At 30.2% G+C, this 19,001-nt stretch overlaps 2 protein-coding genes across 6 annotated transcripts; both read right to left on the reverse strand.

Annotated features, from left to right (window-relative positions):
- Nucleotides 1–883: 883 nt before the first annotated feature.
- LOC121203689 (YTH domain-containing protein ECT3) lies at nt 884–4,923 on the reverse strand. Of its 3 annotated transcripts, none has more exons than XM_041074131.1 (7): nt 4,762–4,923; nt 3,744–3,894; nt 3,587–3,660; nt 3,033–3,485; nt 2,389–2,934; nt 2,054–2,266; nt 884–1,972 (listed from the first exon to the last, which is right to left on the reverse strand). In XM_041074131.1, the coding sequence occupies exons 2-7, from the start codon at nt 3,829–3,831 to the stop codon at nt 1,382–1,384; spliced, it is 1,965 nt and encodes a 654-aa protein (XP_040930065.1). In that variant the 5' UTR covers nt 3,832–3,894; nt 4,762–4,923; the 3' UTR covers nt 884–1,381. The 3 variants fall into 3 exon arrangements, with proteins under 3 accessions (XP_040930065.1, XP_040930063.1, XP_040930067.1); XM_041074129.1 differs by having other exon boundaries at nt 4,795–4,902; XM_041074133.1 differs by lacking the exon at nt 4,762–4,923 and having other exon boundaries at nt 3,583–3,660; nt 3,744–3,900.
- Nucleotides 4,924–6,911: 1,988 nt separating this feature from the next.
- LOC121203697 (probable receptor-like protein kinase At5g18500) lies at nt 6,912–11,040 on the reverse strand. 3 transcript variants are annotated; one of them, XM_041074140.1, is made up of 9 exons: nt 10,718–11,040; nt 9,859–10,152; nt 9,107–9,764; nt 8,919–9,023; nt 8,659–8,781; nt 8,401–8,571; nt 8,137–8,266; nt 7,825–8,037; nt 6,912–7,652 (listed from the first exon to the last, which is right to left on the reverse strand). In XM_041074140.1, exons 2-9 carry the CDS (start codon nt 9,872–9,874, stop codon nt 7,587–7,589), a joined length of 1,482 nt encoding a protein of 493 aa, XP_040930074.1. In that variant the 5' UTR covers nt 9,875–10,152; nt 10,718–11,040; the 3' UTR covers nt 6,912–7,586. The 3 variants fall into 3 exon arrangements, with proteins under 3 accessions (XP_040930074.1, XP_040930073.1, XP_040930071.1); XM_041074139.1 differs by having other exon boundaries at nt 9,107–9,770; XM_041074137.1 differs by having other exon boundaries at nt 9,107–9,770; nt 9,859–10,381.
- Nucleotides 11,041–19,001: the final 7,961 nt, after the last annotated feature.

The following is a 19,001-nucleotide window of genomic DNA, read 5'->3' on the forward strand; positions in this document are numbered from 1 at the left end:
TTTACCTGAAAAAGCATATCCCATCTTCCTATTGCTATTACAGAACATGCACAATCAATAATTCAACATAATTCACATACTACATCAAGGGTTCAAATAAAAAATAAAAATCAAACTTTGTATCGAAGTTCAGAATCGAAATTGTAGTTTTCGAGGGCAGTTTGGAAATACTTGAAGAATGAAAGAAATACCTTCCGTGGAAGCAGTACGATGGCGTTCATAGGCATCCTCGAACAGTGGGAGAAGCAAATCCAAGGTCCAAACAAAGTGAGCTACCATTTTGTGTATTGCAGCATTTAAAGGTCTTGTATCCATTTTAGCCTCTCAATAGTTTCTAGGATATTGATTCTAGGTATGCTTGTCCAATATGATAGTAAAGGATGATCTATTTTATCAAGCAGATGCATAGAGATATATGGATCTAGTAGAACAATCATTGAAAAATTTTGGATTTATAATTTTTTCCTAGAATATGGCATGAGATCCTATAGTTTCCGATATCTGATAACCAAGTTGGATCCCTAAATGAAAACAGAACCAACGTTTACTTTTCTCCATTTCCACCAGTAAGATCCGAACTTGAAACATCGCTTAATAGCCACCAAACATTTTATTACTCATCCAGAAGGTTGAAGCTGCCATATATAAGGTGCCTACCGTTACAAGCATGCTTACATAGGCTACTTGCAGCATGAAACTGAAGCATATATATAAATACATACATACATATAATAGCAAAATAAAGAAAATAACAAACAATCACAACATATATTGAAACACAAATACTAATTAAGAAACAAATTTACCCTGCAAGAATATCACAATCACCATAACCCCTGTAAGAATCATCATCGTCCAAGCAAATAAAAGGAGGCTCCCAGAATCAACTAAGATCTCTGATTTCATTTTTTAAAAAGAAAAGAAAGAGACATTATACATTTGATTCCAACAGGGAACACTGGAAATACAATATCTTGCAAAAAACCAAACAGATTTTTTTTCTTTCACGTTCAATATTGAAGTGCAAAAACAACAAAGATTACACTGTTTTCCCACCAAAGCAAATTGAAAAGCACCTCTTACTCCTCACAAAACAAAAAAAAGAAAAACAAAACAAAACTAAAAAAACAGTCTTGTCTGTCTGTCTGTCAGTATATTTATCCATGGATTTGGAATCCAGCTTGTAAGTCAAAAGAGTGAGGAACGAATGGGTGGGGTGAAAAACAGCAAAAAGCTGACCTGAACCAAGTATTTCGTTTAACCATCCTGTAACAATGAGTATGCTGATACACTCAGTTTTACAACAGTCAAGAATGCACATAACTACCGGGTTGCAGTTATTCCAGCCGAAAAAAAAATAAGCCCCCAGTTAATCATCAGCCTAACCACGATTACTACCCTTTTTAGCAGTACCTCCTTCGGGCTGTAAGGTCTTGGGATTATGAGGAAGAGTACCAAATGTTAGGTAACCAGATGATTCAGTAAATCCATTGACTTTCACTGGCATAGATCCTACTGTTACCGTCTCAACAGCATCAGCATCTACAGAGGGTTTAGACTCGTCCTGCTTTGAATTTATAGTGAGCAAGCCAATCTTTAAAGTAGAAGCATCATTGTTGGCCACAACTGAGATTTGATCTACGTTATCATTCATGTTTCTTGCATTAATTATATCAGAACCAAAAGAAACCTGTTGACTAGAAGAAGGAACAGTTCTCTTCAGCATGTCAAGATCGCTTTGCTTGGTAGCTTTCTCATTGTCATTCAGATGTAGCTCAAACTTTAGCTTAGAGGCAGTATCCAATGTCGATGCTTGGACTGGGCTCTGAAAGCTTCTAATTAGTAGCCTGGCCTTCTCTTCTTGCATGATTGGCTGACGATTTTCATAGTACATAAAGTCATCAAGTAAAGAAGTCTTCATCGTATGATTTTTGAATACCTTCATCATCTCCACACCTTGCTTGAACATTATCTGGAGTTGAGAAGACATTTTATAAGACAAAATAATATGCAGATTTTATCAAGATTATATATAATCCTGGAATAAACATACCTCTTGCGTATCCCTGCTATTAGTCACAGGCTTGTTTTCATTATTCTCTACTATGATGTGTCTAAAGTGGCTATTTGGAACATCTTTAATAATGTGCCACTTGACAGGGAAGCTTCCGCTCCACTTATCTTGCTGCCAAAAATCCATATCCTTTTGGAAGTCAACCGAGCCAATCATCTCCGCAACACCGCAGAATTGTCCACTGGCATTAACCTGTGCATACAAAATACCACATTGCAGTGGTTAATGAATATCAGAAATCACAGACCACTTCCATTTAATAAAAATCTTAGAAGTCTAAAGTCCCTTAATACTGAGACAGGTATAGAACTCACAGAAAAGAAAAGGAAGATTGGACAGCCCCTAGGTTTCCCTGCAGCTATTCTCTGTGCATCTTCAAAAGCACTATCCAGCTTCTTGTTGCCATGGGGTGTGGATGACCAAACATTGTATTTCATGCTCTTGTGTACATCATCCTCGCTATATGATTTTATTACAAAGAACTTCGCATCAACATAGTCAATTGGAAAATCATCCTTGTTATATTGGTCGGTATAGATAACGATGTTCCCTTCGGCATCAGAATTTCCTGCTTTAGTTGTGTAGGCTTTAACCATGAATTGATTTTTCAATCTGTTGGTTCTGGGGCCTCGATTCTGTTCTCCCAATGTATCTGGGTAACCATGCGTATCATTCAAAACCCTTCCAACAGAGATATTTGGTCGAAGCTTATCCAGTGCACCGCGTCCAGGAGCACTTGATCCGTAGTCAGAAAAGGTATTACCAGCAGGAAGATCCATTTTTAATTGATTATGGTGAGATGGAAGTTTCCCACCAGGAATGTTGCCAATTGACTGAATGGACCCAGAAGCAACTCTACCCTACAAAGATGATCACTAGATAAGAAACTTCAAACATGATCAAAATTCAAGAAAGTCTAATTCAATATAAGTTCAAATCAGAAACTATGCAAATGAACCTGTTGAGTGCGTGCTGCAGCTGGACTGGAACTATCAGTAAAATTCCCACGGTTTGCAGAATGTTTACTTTGTCCATCCGATACCCTAGTCAAGGAATCTGTCTGATTTGGAGCAGACTTTGAAGAGTTCCTAGAAAAGGCTGCAGATGCTGAAGCAAGGTTATGTCTAACTCCCCTTCCATCAGGTCTACTAGCGATTGATGCACGAGTATCAAGCAAAAATTCTGTAGAATTGTTTGGAATTCCATCTGGTTGAATGACAACAGGAAAATAAGCGGTTGGTGTTACAGGGTTTGAATAAGGGGGAAAGGTGTAATATTGTTGTGCCCCAACAAATGGGCTATCACCCATCACAGCACTAGATATGTAAGGATTGTATGGGTTGTATGGAGACTGTGCATATCCATAGCTAGGTGTGTAATATACATAAGGCAAAGCTTCAGTTTTGGCACCCTGAAAAAGAGAATAAGGGGCATTAAGTAAATCTTAAAATGATAAATCCTTAAGAAGCAATTTGCTATCAACTATAGAGTTAGAACGATAAGTTTACACACTGTAAATTGGACATCTGCACCATCTGCACTAAAAATGTTCTGGTGTTCGTCCCATTCAACGGGTGATTCAAAACCTGTCCAAATGCAATCGACACTATAAGCCAGAGATTCAAGAAGTATCATCTACGTACAATACGCTTTAAGGCATTTAAATTACCAGTAAAATAGTATCCAATGTTGGCAGCAGTAGGGTAGTACATTGATCCCTGATCAATGACAAACTCAGGGGCTCCTTCCTGGTACATAGCTTCTTCTAGTTAAAAAATTGTAGACTTTTTTACTATGCCGGTTCAGCAGAGAACTTGAATCTGAAATTCAATAAACCAAGTGTCATTGATAATACACATCTACAGGAATAACAAGAATACATAGAGAAGTCCAAGCAAACCACCAAACAAGATTTTTCAACTGCCATAAATACTGAGATAATATACCAGGTTTGTTTCCTAATTCGATGGAAGCATAATACACAAAAAGTAGATTCATTTTACTAGTCAAACAAGAGAAAGAAACAATGCACAACCCTATTGTTTATTGATGAATCTTAAGTGAAGGGCGTGAACATGATATAATAATACAAAGGGGTTTTCTATAAACAAATCACATGGTCAAGAAAGAAGCTTTTCATTTTTGGTGGTCAAACCAACACCACCCTAGAAATCCCTGGGTTAAGAAGAAAACAAAAAAGAAGAGAAAAAGAAAAGAAAACAGTAATGAAAACACAAGGAAAAAGAAAGAAGCAATTTTACACACCCCTAAAGCATATTCCATAAAGCTAATAGATTTAGAACCAGAGAGGGGGAAAAAAGGGAACAAAAGGAAAAGAGGGCAAAATGCGTCAAAAATCAGCAACCTTAGAAATCCCCTCATTAAAATTCTGAAATTAGTTGAAGCAATTTCAAGAAACAAAATCTACAAAACACTCAAAGAATCAAGTTACACGCATCGAAAATAATCAAAAGCAAACTCAAAGAAATACCAAAAACCCAACTTCAAGAACGAAAAAAAATCTCAGATTTTTTTCAAGTCTTCAGACCCTTACAGATACACAAATCAAATCAATATCAACTCAAATGAAAAGACCCCCCAAAAAAACCTATCTTCCAAATCAATCTTTAAACAGAAAATCTCAAGATTTTCAGGCCTTGAAACAGAGCAAGAACATGGAAATTTACCGTAAAAAATCAAAGAATTAAGCCATGGTTGACCTGGAAAGTTGCTCCAGCGAAAATTCCCGCAAATTGGAGAGAGAAAAAGGGGGTTTTCTGCAACATTTTTTTCTTCGAAGAGTGCCCTAACCCTATAATATAAAAATAGGGAAAATTAAAAAATGAGGGAGGGTAATGGTAAAAGGAGATTGTAAAAAAGGGCGGTTTTTTGCCGTGCGGGTTAAAATTGAAAAAAGGATAATATCAAATTTAATCCTTAAAATGTTGTAAATTATTTAATTTAATACCTATGTGTTATAATGCTATTAGTTAATTCATTAATTTAATTAGATTTTTTTGAGCACATATGGTATCATATACTTCCTTAAGAAATTTGGATTAGTACGAATTTAAATTAAAGGTTTATATGTTAAAAAGTCCTTAAGAAATTGCAAAAAATCAATTAAGCCCTTATATTAAATTCTCACAGTACGAATTTAAATTAAAGGTTTATATGTTAAAAAATCCTTAAGAAATTGTAAAAAGATCAATTAAGCCCTTATATTAAATTCTCACCTAATTAAGCCCATATCATTAATAAAAAAATCAATTAACTCCCTTCGTTAACACCCTTCGTTAACGGTTTTCATCATTGACCACGCTAATCATTAAAAAAATTAACAGATATGACAACTTTTGATTTAATCTAATATTTTTCTATAAAAATTATTAAAAATCATACAAATTATAAAAATATTATTAAAATTTATATAACTTATAATAATTAATAATTATAAAAATATAAAAATAATAAAACATATTTAAAATTTTATAGAAACGTACCAAAATTCTTTAAAACCTATAAAAATATTAATAATATTAAAATTGATATAAACTTATAAAAAATTTATAAATATATTTACTGGATTGAATCAATCAGTTGGACCAATCAAAAAGGGTATTAGTTTGAAGAAAATCATTAGATTAGTTGATTTGGAAGCCGCGTGGTTGAATCAATTTTTTTAATATTTTATTGAATTAAATTGGATGGACATAGACCTGATTGATTTGACCATTGGTTTGATCTTAAAAATTTTGGTCAAAATATTTTATATTGACATATGGTAATAGTTGGATAATAAAATTTTATAAATTAATAAAAACAAAATCAAATTTAAGTATTTTTTTGTATAATTAAGCTAGTGGCCAAGTCGATCAAGCCACTAGTTTGCCAGTTCGATTGGTTAGTTAGTTTAATTAAATAAAACATTATAAAAAACCAGTTCAACTGCCCAGCTCCTGGGTCAATTAATCTAATGGCTTTCTCTAAACTGGTACCTTTGTCAATTCCGGTCTAACCGATCAGACCGATTGATTCGGTCATATTCAAGTTTTTATGAATTTTTTTTATAATTTTTATAAGTTTATATAATTTTAATGTTTTTATTATTTTTTAATAATTTAATGATTTTTTATTAATTCTATAATTTGTTTATAATTTATTAGATTTTTAATAATATTTATAAGTTTATATTAATTGATTTTTTTCCCATTTCCTTAAGGTTTTTTTGACATATTAATCTAAATTAAATAGCTTTGATATATTATTTTACAAAATTAACTATAAATACTCGTGGATATTAAAATAAATTTTATATTTTTACTATTTTATTTTTTAAAATTTAAAATAAGTTATTTGTGCAGTTGAGATCGAGTTTGATTTTAGAAAATCTTTTTAGATCGAATAGTAGTTCAATGTGATCCACTTTTAGATCGAGTAATAGTTGGCCCAAAAATCGGTATGGATTAGTTAAATTAGGCTAAAAAACTTATTGAACCATTTTTTAGCTATTTTTATTTTTTTAAAAGATTTTTAATGATTAATTTAACCGAATCATCAATAGTCTAACAAATTAGACCAAATAATCAACTGAACAGGAAGTGTGGTGAATCATACTATGGTTTTGTAGTAATATTTGGTGTTTCCCTATCCACTTTTGTGGGTGATATTAATAGAAAGCAATGGAGATAAGAGTGTAAAGCAATGCTCCGCAAACTTACTCAAGTTAGATTCGAAAAAAATTCAGACTTATTTAGATAATTATCAAATTATACTCGAGTTATTAATTTAGATGAATTCGAACATCATAATACTTAATTAAAACAACTTAAGAATCTAATCAAAATCTTCATTTTAATATATTATATTATTACATTACATTTTACTCTTAATACATAGAATGAGTTTAATCAAGCTCGAATTTGAGCCTGAGCATAAAATTCGATAACTAGCTTAATCAAGCTTAAACTTAAATTGCTTGATTAAATCCCGAGCCAAACTCAAACATAAAAATTGACATTTGATCGAATTTAAGTTGAATATGGAGCCTTGAATTTCTGAGTCAAGCTCGAGCTTGCTCCCAAAGAAAGTTATAGCCGAAAGTTTTCACAATGAAACACCAATTCTTTTTTCTCAAGACTGTTCTACGGTAGGTGACCGAATGTTTTCCTCGCAAAAATGGTTCAAACTTCTTCAGCCTCCTTTGAGCACTACTCGTCGGCTAATTATCGGCTTCACATTAGAGATGCAAACATAGCTTACACACCTATGTTCTATCAGGAATTGGTCGGAGTAACAAAATATTCATCAAAGTGAACTAAGGACAAAAACCAAACCGAATTAACGAAAATATAGATTACCACACAATCAATACAGAACTGTACAGAAAATCTACGGCAACGGTGTCTCGTGATGATGTTATTTCCGGACACAAACAAATGTTACCTACAATCTGCAAATCAATTCTGAAAAAATATTCCTCCATCTCTCAACTACAGGCCATTCCAAGGTATCAAGCTACAGTTGAATCCGGATCAGCATCTGAATTAACAACCAGATTCTTTTGGCGTCTTCTATCCTGAAATTTAACTTGGGATTGTCAAGCTACAGTTGCACCCAAAACTGGAAATTCTCCTACTGGACGATTTATCTAAAAGCAACAAATTACCATCTTCTACCCAGTTTTTATTAATAAAAGATGAGTTGATTGTGATTAACGGGTTATCGTATGTAAAGTATCAGAATCGAACCTCTCGAGGCACCGGATACTCCTCTGATTCAAGCATGCGAGCAACCTGGCTCATTTTTGGTCTTTTATCAGCATCGGTATCAACACATCTCAATGCAGCCAACAAAGCTCGTTTGAGAGCACTAGTTTGCGGTCTAGTCTCAATGTTAGGGTCTACTACTTCCTCGAAGCGTCTGAGTTGAACCATCATCTTTAGCCACTCAACCATATTTACCTGATAAATAACCGTTCAACGGATATAATGATTGAAACATCTCATAAATGTAAAAGCCTTTATAAAATATATGTCGATGAAGAAATGCTGTTCCTGTACCTCTGGCTGAGGGCGACCATAATCTACCGGGTACCTTCCGGTAATTGCTTCTAAGAGCACAACACCAAAGCTATAAACATCACTCTTCTCGTTTAGGAGACCAGAGTTGGCATATTCTGGGGCAACATAACTGGAAAAAGAAAAGACTGCATTAGCTGATGATTCTTTGCTTCTTAACGATACAACTAAGAACAGGAATGATTAAACTAGTGAAAGTTGAAACAGTCAAGGCAGATGATTGCGAAGGAATGCCATTGTTCTTACCCGAAGGTACCCATAACTCTAGTTGCAATATGACTTTTCCCATCGCCTAGCAATTTGGCCAGACCAAAATCAGATATCTTAGCATCAAAGTTCTCATCAATCAATATATTACTTGATTTTATGTCTCTATGTACAACTTTCGGTTCAATAGCCTCATGCAAATAAGCCAACCTGCAACATTTAGTTTTCGAGTGGCAAATGAGATTTAAAGCGAATGTAAGCATTAACCAGCTAAGATTTAGTTAAAGGCAGACTTACGCCTTGGCAGTACCGAGAAGAATCTTTATACGAGCATCCCAAGTAATATATCCCTTGTGACACATATCACCTCGGAGCCATTGCTCCAAATTCCCATTATTGACGTATTCATAGACCAACATCCTGGATTTCGTAGCATAAAATTTACAAAGAATCATTAAAGAACTATTTCCTTAGTATGCAACCCAGATTACTATGAAGACATGGGCAGCCCCCTCAGCTATGAAAATCTTAAGGGAGTACATAAAACTACATGGTACCTTTGAGTTCCCTCGATGCAGTATCCAAGAAGTCGAACTAAGTTCTTATGCCGCACGTGGCCTATGGCTTCAACTTCCACCCTGAAATCCTTGTCAGCTTGTCCCCTAAAAATAACATAGAATCAGTATTGGATAACCTGACAAGTTACAGATTAATTTTACCATAGAAAAGCTTCGCTGCAACATACGGATTGTTAAGGAGCTTTTTGACGGCAACCGTAGTTCCATTAATCAGATTGCCTCTATAAACAACTCCATACCCACCATCACCGATAATATTATCCTTTGAAAACTGGTTAGTTGCAAGTTGTAGGTCTCTTAGAGTCAACCAATGACCCCACCCAAGGTGCGAAAATTCGGGCAGGCCAAACAAAGGTGAAGGATCAGTCAAAGGATGTGAAGTAGGTCTGTATGTGGAAACCGCACCAGTGCCTTCCTGTTCTCCTAGTTGAGGCCCTTTAACATCTTTCTCTAAATGATTAAAAGAATTCAATTGGCCACGATTATCTTCATTATCTACATTAAATCGAATCTTTTCCGAACCTCTGTCGCCAAGTTTATCATTAAGCGCATCCAGGCCACCGTTGGTTGCTGAAAATTGATCAACACTTATCTCTTTAATTACCTCTAAAATATAAGATTCTTGCCTTATAGGAAGAATGTCATTAGCCCTTCGGGATTTGTTTCGAAAACTAAGCCATAAAGATACGCCGAGGATAACTAAAAAAATCACTGCCAAGCAAATAACAATAAGCACCCACAACTGCAGACCAATGTATGTCCTCGACAAGGTTCTGTTCAGATCAGACGCCATTCTAACACCGAGAGACCTTAAAACAACACAATCTGCATCTAACAACGAAAAACATCAAAATATTGCATTTATTCATCGTAATGAAAGAAAAACAACCAAGTTTTAGGGTTAAAAAAAAGACTAAACCCAATAAAGTAATCATATGCCAATATTGCACACTGTTTAGGGTTAAAAGATCCTCAACAAGACCGGTATTGTCCCTGGTCACTAGCTCAAGCGGTAGAATTCTCCACCATGAATGACCTATATGCCATAAGACATGGGGTCGAGTCCAACCTACACAAACTCTTCAGTTTCCATGGTTTCGCCTGTTGAAGCATTCCAAGATACTCTCATTCTATGAACCCACAAGGGCTTTCAGTGGAGTCAGGAGACAAAAACCCGTGAACAGTTCCCGACTTGTGTGATATACTCCTCTTCCTATGAACATATAGGGCTAAATCCATTAAAGGTATCATATACCAATATTGCTCATTGTTTCGGGTTAAAAACCCTCAACAAGACCGGTATTGTCCCCGGTCGCTAGCTCAAGCAGTAGAATCCTCCACCATGAATGACCTATATGTCATAAGTCATGGGGTCGAGCCAACCCTACACCAACTCCTCAGTACCCTACACAATACCTATCTTGTCCGATATTGTCCTCTTCCTGTGAACACGTAGTGCTCTCAGTAGACACATTAAACAAGCTTAATAAGAAAATCTGACCTTGAACCAGAATCAAGTTTTCTCCAAAACAAAAGAACCCAATGATCATACAGCCATGGATAAACAAAAAAGAAAAGCAAAGAAACCCTTAACTTTTTTCTTTTCAAATGATAAACTAATATGAAAATCAAATTTCCAACATATACTCTTTACATTTAACAAATCATCCCACATACAGAACCAGATACCGAATTCCAGGCATCATTCAACAGAATCAATCAATATTAAATGCCAATAAACCCAATTCAAAAAAGGAGCAAAATCTAACACAACAAACCTCGTTGAGCAATGGGTTTGTGGCAAAGTTCACGAATCTGGGTGCTTTACAAAGAAGAAAGGCTTAAACCCCATGGGAAGTACATTAAAAAGGCTAGAAAAAAATACAGGGCGCTGCTGTATTTTCAGAAATGGGTTTTGGGGGTATTGAATGATAAAAAGGAATATCCCAATATAAGGGGAATTTGATTAGAGGTAGGCGACGAAGAAAGACATTGAAACTGGAATTGAAGCTGCTTAAAAACAACAATAAGAATAGGTAGCTTTTTCTCTCTTTTGCTGTTTCTTTCTTCAATTTTATATATGTATATATAGAGAGAAATATTTCTATTTCTTTGTTGGTCTCGAAAGCGACATAGTATCTGAAATTTAACACAGAGTAGTTATATAAATTAACAATTAAAAAAAAAACTGTAGTTTTTTATCAGTCAAATAAAAACTTGAACTTTTGAAATAAAGAAGAAGAACAACGAGTAAGATATTTTAGTAATTAATTTTAGGTTAAAATATGCATTAAGTCCTTATTTTTTTGAAAATGTAAAATTTAGATCCTATATTTTTGTTTTTAAGAATTTAGTCATTCTATTTTTTAAATTTTTAAAATTTAAGTCCAATTGCTGACACAGTTTTTTTGCATGGCTATTAAGTGAGTTTTTTTATTTTAAAATATCACATCAACAAAATTAACAAAAACATTTTAATAGTGTTAATAGTTAGATCTAAATTTTATAAATTAAAAAAATAAAAGGACTAAATTCTTATAAATAAAAGTACTTAGATTAAATTTTAAATTTTCAAAAATAAATTATAACCTTTGAAGGGACGAGAATTATCTAAGTATTTGATAAGAACTCTTATCACTCTTTTAAATAAGTGTTCGCTGTTAGTAATAACTTTAAAAAGTTATGAAATAATCATTAAATTATTTAAAAAAATTTATTTAAATAATTAGGCTGTTAAAATTGTTATTGCATGGCCTTCTTTGTTTGCATCGTCTATATCAATCGAAATTTTATTTTATTTCACAAAATTGCAAACTAAAGTTTAAACAACTTTTATCTTTAATATTTGACACTAATTGTCAGATTGACTTCGATATAAAATATATACTACTCATCGATGAGTACTGATCCACCATATATATTATCAAATTATCGTTTTGAGCTTATTAATCTAACTTTTTAAAAGAAAACTTAATAACTAAATGACTTAAATAAATATTTTCGAATAATTTAATAATCTAAACAAAACTTTAGAATAATTCTATCATCATTTTATTATTTTTTTAATTAATAACAAATATGTTAATTTATTAACAGTTTAATGTGTGGTGCCCCACAAGAAAGATGTTGAAACAAGACAAGAAATCGAAGGTACATTATTAATGAGCTGTCTTACGTCTTAACAAACAACAAATTTTTGTGTTCAAAATCATAAATAAGTAGTCTAATGTCGATGAATCTTACGAGTTTATTTTTGGTGAAAAAAATCAACATTTTACCTACTTACCTAGCTTTACTTTATTAAATGTTTTGAACCGTGACGTTATCTATTTAAGTTTAAAGATTTGCTTCAAGTTTGTGTAAAAATATTAAATTTAAAAAGTGGACCTAAACAAAATAGGTTTGTTTAAAATATGAGTTGGGTTCGAGTTTGAACACTCAAGACCTAAACTTGACTCGACTTACTTTTAAGTTTATAATATCTAATATTATGTTATCTTTATATATTATATAATTTATAACACATTAAAAAAATAAACTTATACTAAATATATAACACTGCTCTAATGTAAACTTATATTAAATATTAAATTTAAATAATATAAATATTTAAAAAAAAATAAAAATAATACAGGCGGGCTTAATATAGACTTGAGTTAATCTTTTACAAATATAAGTGAGTTTAAGCAAAATTTTAGACTCGTATTTCGGCTCAAGCCAGAATCTAGTAAACATAAAATATATTAATATTATGTTTCGAACTAACTTGTCCTAGTTCATGAACATCTCTAACTACGACACGATTCACGTGAAACTATCGAAACCATATTAAAAAAATTCTAAATTATATTCCATCCACACTCACTCCACTAATATCTACATAAAATAAACTCCAATCAAATAAGTAAATAATAAAAATTTAAATGCCTGAAATTTTGTGGAATGAAAAAAATCAAATTTGAGGAAAATAATAAAATCAAAATATTTTGTGTCGGTGCGGTTTTACCATAAATAAATTAAATTATATGTTTTTTTTTACTTAAAAAATAGAAATCAAAATTCAGATGTTGTTGTTTTTTATTTTTATTTTTTTAAGTTATAATATTAATGGATTCATGCCCCCAAGATTTGTACCACATATATGTAATGGGACCCAAAGTTGGCATTAGGTCAAATACACAAGACCAAATCAGAAATGGTCTACTATAATAGTCACCTAATGATATCCACCCATATTTATTTGACATTAAATTTAAAAGGATATAATTATATTTTTATTGGTACGAAAATGATAAATTTATATATAAAAAGTTGATTAAGTTTTGGTTCGACTAGTATTAGTATTGTTGCTAATGTAGAAATGCGTGAATTTGAGTGCACTGAAGTATATTAGCCTCCTATTTATGGATTGAAAAACGACTATAGATAATTCTAGATATTATGTTAAAAAAAGAAGTTCAAGCCATGTTATGTAGGACATCCTAATAGCCAAGGGCGAATACAATGGGCAAGCAGGGGTCATACCTCCCAAAAAATGAAAAACTACAATTCTAGCTCTTTATAAATGATCAAAGTGGTGGTAATGAAAGTAATAGTTGATGTACCCCTCAACAGAAGGTAACGGAGGCACCCCTACTCCATGAGCCATTCAAGGCTAACATGGTGACAAGATCTTCTATCGAGGAGTCAATCAACTCGCAAGCGAAAAACAAACTTCACCTCAACATAAATATTAACTCTATTGAAATTTAAAATATAATCCATCAAATTCTTTTACCTTATAAAAGCCCATCAAATACAAATTTATAAATGGGAGAATAATACGTTTTAGTGCACTTAAATCTATATCCTCTTACATTATCCATAATGCCCATACTAATCGAGTCTTTTGATCCCACTGGAAAGCAAGTTGAAATGCCGCACTCTCCAAACATGCATGATATGCATATTATATTTAAATAATATTCCTATTTTTGGTGTTATTTTCTTGTGGAACACTTCCTTTTGTTTTCTTGTGGAACACTTCCTTTTGATTTTTCTTTAAGGAATATTTCCTATATTTTACATCATATAAATATAAATATACATAATTTCAGATTAGTTAGCCGCCAAGAATGTTTATTTTTTAGCCAATTCCTAACAAATTGCATGATAATTAATTAGGTCCCCATTCCCACTAACATTAAGCTAATTTAATATGACAATAAATCAATAAGCTGATTTGGAAGTTGAATGTGGACACCATTTGATCACATTTTGGGGTTCTTTTAATGTTAAATAGAGAGATGTCTTAGATTCTTTTAATGAATCATGAGATGGGTAATCAGTTTTTTTTTTTTTTGAAAGGGCATATTTATTACTGTATTAACGTAAATTTATATAACTTTTAAAGGGTTAAATTATGAAATTTTTATTTTTAAAGGGATCAAATATGAATTTTAAATTTTAAGAGGATCAAAATGAAATTTCACCCTTAGATAGACATAAATTTTTGGTGTTTTTTAAAAGGGATTAAGGAAGTAATTTTTCATTTCGGGCCTACCCCTTAATGTCGTCCTTTGATTATATTAAATATGTCCAGGCGTTGGGCGATCCGTTTGATTCGGTAGGGTCGGCTCATGTTGGACGAAGCTTGAGAAAAGATTTTTAACACCATTGGCTCTATCCAGCAAAAATTAATATTAAATAATTTCAATTATATATGTATTTAAATCTAAATATAAAATATATTAATAGTAATATGTTATATGTGTCAGTTGAGTCTTGGCTCGATTGACATGAATATTGTTGACAATATAGGAGGATGTGAGTTCGAGTGCGTTAAAATATATTATCCTCCTATTTGTGGGTTGAGAAGGAATTATAAATAGTTCTAGGTATTTTGTTAAAAAAAATATATATAATCAGAATTTATAATAAAATTGTTTAAAAAAATATTATATTATATATTTTTAATACTTTATTTAGCGGTAGAGTTAGAAAAAAAATTTGGGGGGACAGAATTAAGTTGTATATTTTTACAATAGTAAAAATATAATTTCATCATTTTTATAACCTATATTTTTATAAATTTTAAAGGGTTATATCAAAATATTATCATATTTTAGGAGGAAAGTTCAATTTTACCATTAATAATTTAAAATTTTATAAATTATAAAAAATTTAAATTAAAATTTTGCCATTTTAGAAAGAGCATGATAGATCTCTAATGAGCTCCGCCATTGACTTCATTAATTTTTTAAGTAACAAAAAAATCTCGAATCAAATTTAAATTTAAATTTTTTTGTAAATTGAGTCAAATCAATCAACCAACACCTTTAAATAAATATCAAAAGAGAAATGCTTTTGGTATACATGCATGGGAAAGTGACACTTCACCGACTTAAGGCTGAAATCTTGAATCTAAACTACAAAAACATGCGGATACCATTCACTGCATTAAGAAATAGGGTTTATTTATAAATTGCCCCTCGATGATACTCCAATTCTTAGATTAGTTCTTCAATTAGTTTTTTGTTAGGAGTGGTAAATAAACTATTAATTTTATTTTTAATAAAATTTTAATACTTTAATTTTTAATGAAATAAAGAAATAATATTTTGAAAACAAAATTAAAATTAACTTAATATATTTCAAGCGATAAGTAATTATCTATTTAATTATCATATTCTAATATTTTTTGGTAAAAAAATTATATTAAAGTCTTTTTTTTACAGAAATTATATTAAAGTCTTATTTGATAAAATATGGGAAAAATCAATGAACTAAAAATTAATATTTTCATTATTTAATTTTTTTTTAAATATGTTTGATAACCCATGATGAAATTTATTAGATAGAATTTTTCCTCGAAAAAGTACGGGAAATGATAAGTATATAGGGACCTACTTATCACTTAATAGTTAATAAACAAATGTTGAAAAATTTCAATGATTTATCAAACACACCTTAATGTCGAAAAATTAAGTATTTAAATTATAAAATATGTTTAGTATATTTCTTAAAATTGAGTACGGAATATGATTAAATTACTTGATAAATGTAACTTTTAAAATTTGAAAGGTAAAGTATTTAAACTTAAAGTAAATAAAATAAAATAAAAAGAACCGAAAATGACAGCATGTGACAATCTTGATTTAATCTTTCATTTTTCTAATAAAAAAATATTTTTTAAAAATAATGACATCTTATAATAAATTCTAATAAATTCTAAAAAAAATTTATTTGTTGCTTCCTCATTTTGGAAATTAAATATTTAAAATCAAAATAAACATGTGACAATTAAACCAACAATTAAATAATAAGAATAGTCCTCGAATTGTTGGGGTTATTTTCATGTTACAACAAATGTTGTCGACATTCCACAGATAAAATAACAATTGCGGAATCCTCTCGTTTTCTATTTCCAGATCTTTCAGTCCAGTATAGTAGTATGGACCTTGATAAGTTTAAAATGATTTGCTAAGTAACTTTTGTACGGTTAAATATTATAAAAATAAAATTTTATAATCCAACTATTGCAAATGTTAGCACGTGTCATTAGAAATATTTTAACAACTATTTTTATTATTCAACTGTTGGTCTGATACCACATGTTCATTCTCATATTTTGTGACCTCTTATTTTATTCTTGTATTTTGTGACCTATTTTTTCATTTTCATACTTCTACTTGCAGATTTCCATTTTTTTTAATGGATTTACCTCAAGGACAACAAGTTGATAAGTTTTTATTTGGTTTAATATAATATTTGGTATGTAAATTTGGTTTTAATATCTAATTTGGTATCTGTATTTTGTCCGAATTTGATATTTGAGTTTGACTTTAATGTTTAATTCGATACTTAGATCAAATGTTTAACACTTTTGATTTAGTAAAAAACTGGTACTTAATTGGAAAAAAAATTCAAGTATCAAATTGAAAAATTTTATGTACCAAAATGGACATTGAAGTCAAACCCGAATACCAAATAGTATATTAATCATTTTTTATTTAAAAAATATATTATTTTCTTTTTTTTATCTATTTTTCTCTTTACTCATTTTTAAGTATCATACATGTAAAGATGTTCACGACTCATTCAGGGCAAATTTGGGTTAGACTTAAGTATGATGTCAATACATTTTATGTTTGTACATATTCGATTCAACTCCAAAAGCCTAAAATTTTACCCTAATTTATTCATATTTTTAAACGGAACATGTGTATAGCTCGCTAATATTAAGCTTTTAAAATTATATTATTTTTAATTTACTATTTTAGCTTTTTATTAAAAATTTGAATATAAACAATTTAACATATTTTTAATATTTGAATATATATTCTTATTATTCTTTAAATATAAATATTGGTGCGCACATTTGTATTATGTATATAATATGAATTATAATGTTTTTTATATTAAAAATAATTTTATCAAATAAATTATCTTTAATATTATATATTATTATTTGATATAATATAATAGTATGATTCAATAAATTAAATTTATATGGCTTTTCACGTACAAATTTTATAAAAATCCTTCTAATATTTGTAGGGTTAACTGTACTAAACATTCTTAAACTATTGTGCATATTTTATACTGGTTTATAAATTTTAAAATTTTATAATCAAGTCCTCAAAGTTAGGGGAATGTGACATGTTAAGTTGGTTAGTTTGGTCAATTTTTATTCTCAAATTGATTTTATTGACCAACACGCTACTAGAACCAAACTGGTCGACCTTCATGGTCTTAATCGACTTAACATTGATCGGTCTGGTTGTTTAAGAAATTTATTTAAAATGATTAAAAAATACTTATTATATATTATACATATTAAAATTATTATTTATTACATGTTATAAATATATTTAAAATAATTTAAAACAATTTATATTAAATCGATATTTTAATAATTGATATGTTGAAAAAAATATGAATATCATATATATAATGAGAATAATTACATGTTGTTATTTACTATCATAAAAAGGTTAATAATATCTGTAGATACTCTAGTAATTAATTTCTAATTGATGATAGGCTGATTAAAAATTAATATTAATGTGCAAAAGCTATATATTAAGGTTATGGTCCTTAAATTACAAATAAATATCTTTTTCTGACATCCCATATTCAGAAAAGAGAGCCTCATTTTTTAAAATACTTGTTTGTTCATTTAGAATTTTAAAATCATGAGTTTTCAAAATCTCGAGATATTAATAGATTTAGGTATGCTTCGCATTTAATTTTGTTCTTAATTTAATTTTGATGATTTGACGTTACGGACCTGATTTATGGTTTTAGGTTTTATATAAGATTTTTTTATTCTAACATGATAATCAACGAGGAAAACCAACGTAATTGAGACATTAACTAAATTAACAAAAAATTTGAATTACTTAAAATTGACTTAACCGATTAAATAATAATTATTATAAAATATTATTTTAAATTAATTATTATATAATTAATATTAAAATTAAAATTTATCATTTTAAATTAAATATAATTTAATTAAATTTAATTAATATCCAAAGTAATTAATTACATTAGAAATTTAATGCGAGGATGATAGATATCGAAGATGATAGATTTAAAAAAAGGATGAAGATAAATTCTACTACAAGATAGACACAAGAAACATTTATTTATAACTTAATCACATTATTATTTAATACATTTATAAAATCATTAATTTATTTACATCAAATTACATAAATTAAGTAATTAGACTAAATTTCAAATTTTGTAAAAGTACGAGGAGTAGTAACGAATTTTAACCAAAAAATTAAGAGAGCTTTCTTGCCTTTCTATGTTAGATCTAGATGTGTTGGGCCTTTTTTCCTTACTATGTTAGATCTTGAGATCTTCATGACCCGATTGGTCCTCCCGACCCAATTTATTTTAATTTTTTAAAATTAAAAATGTAAAAATATAGTAATATTTATATAGATTTATTATTATTTAAATAATGAAATATGCTATTTAGGTACGTCAAGCCCGAGCATGAAAATTCTTTTTTAGAAGCTTGTCTCAACCCAACCTTTTAAAGATGCTCCACGTAAGATTTAAACCCTC

This window comes from Gossypium hirsutum, chromosome A01, assembly GCF_007990345.1.
Source record: "Gossypium hirsutum isolate 1008001.06 chromosome A01, Gossypium_hirsutum_v2.1, whole genome shotgun sequence".
NCBI lineage: Eukaryota > Viridiplantae > Streptophyta > Magnoliopsida > Malvales > Malvaceae > Gossypium > Gossypium hirsutum.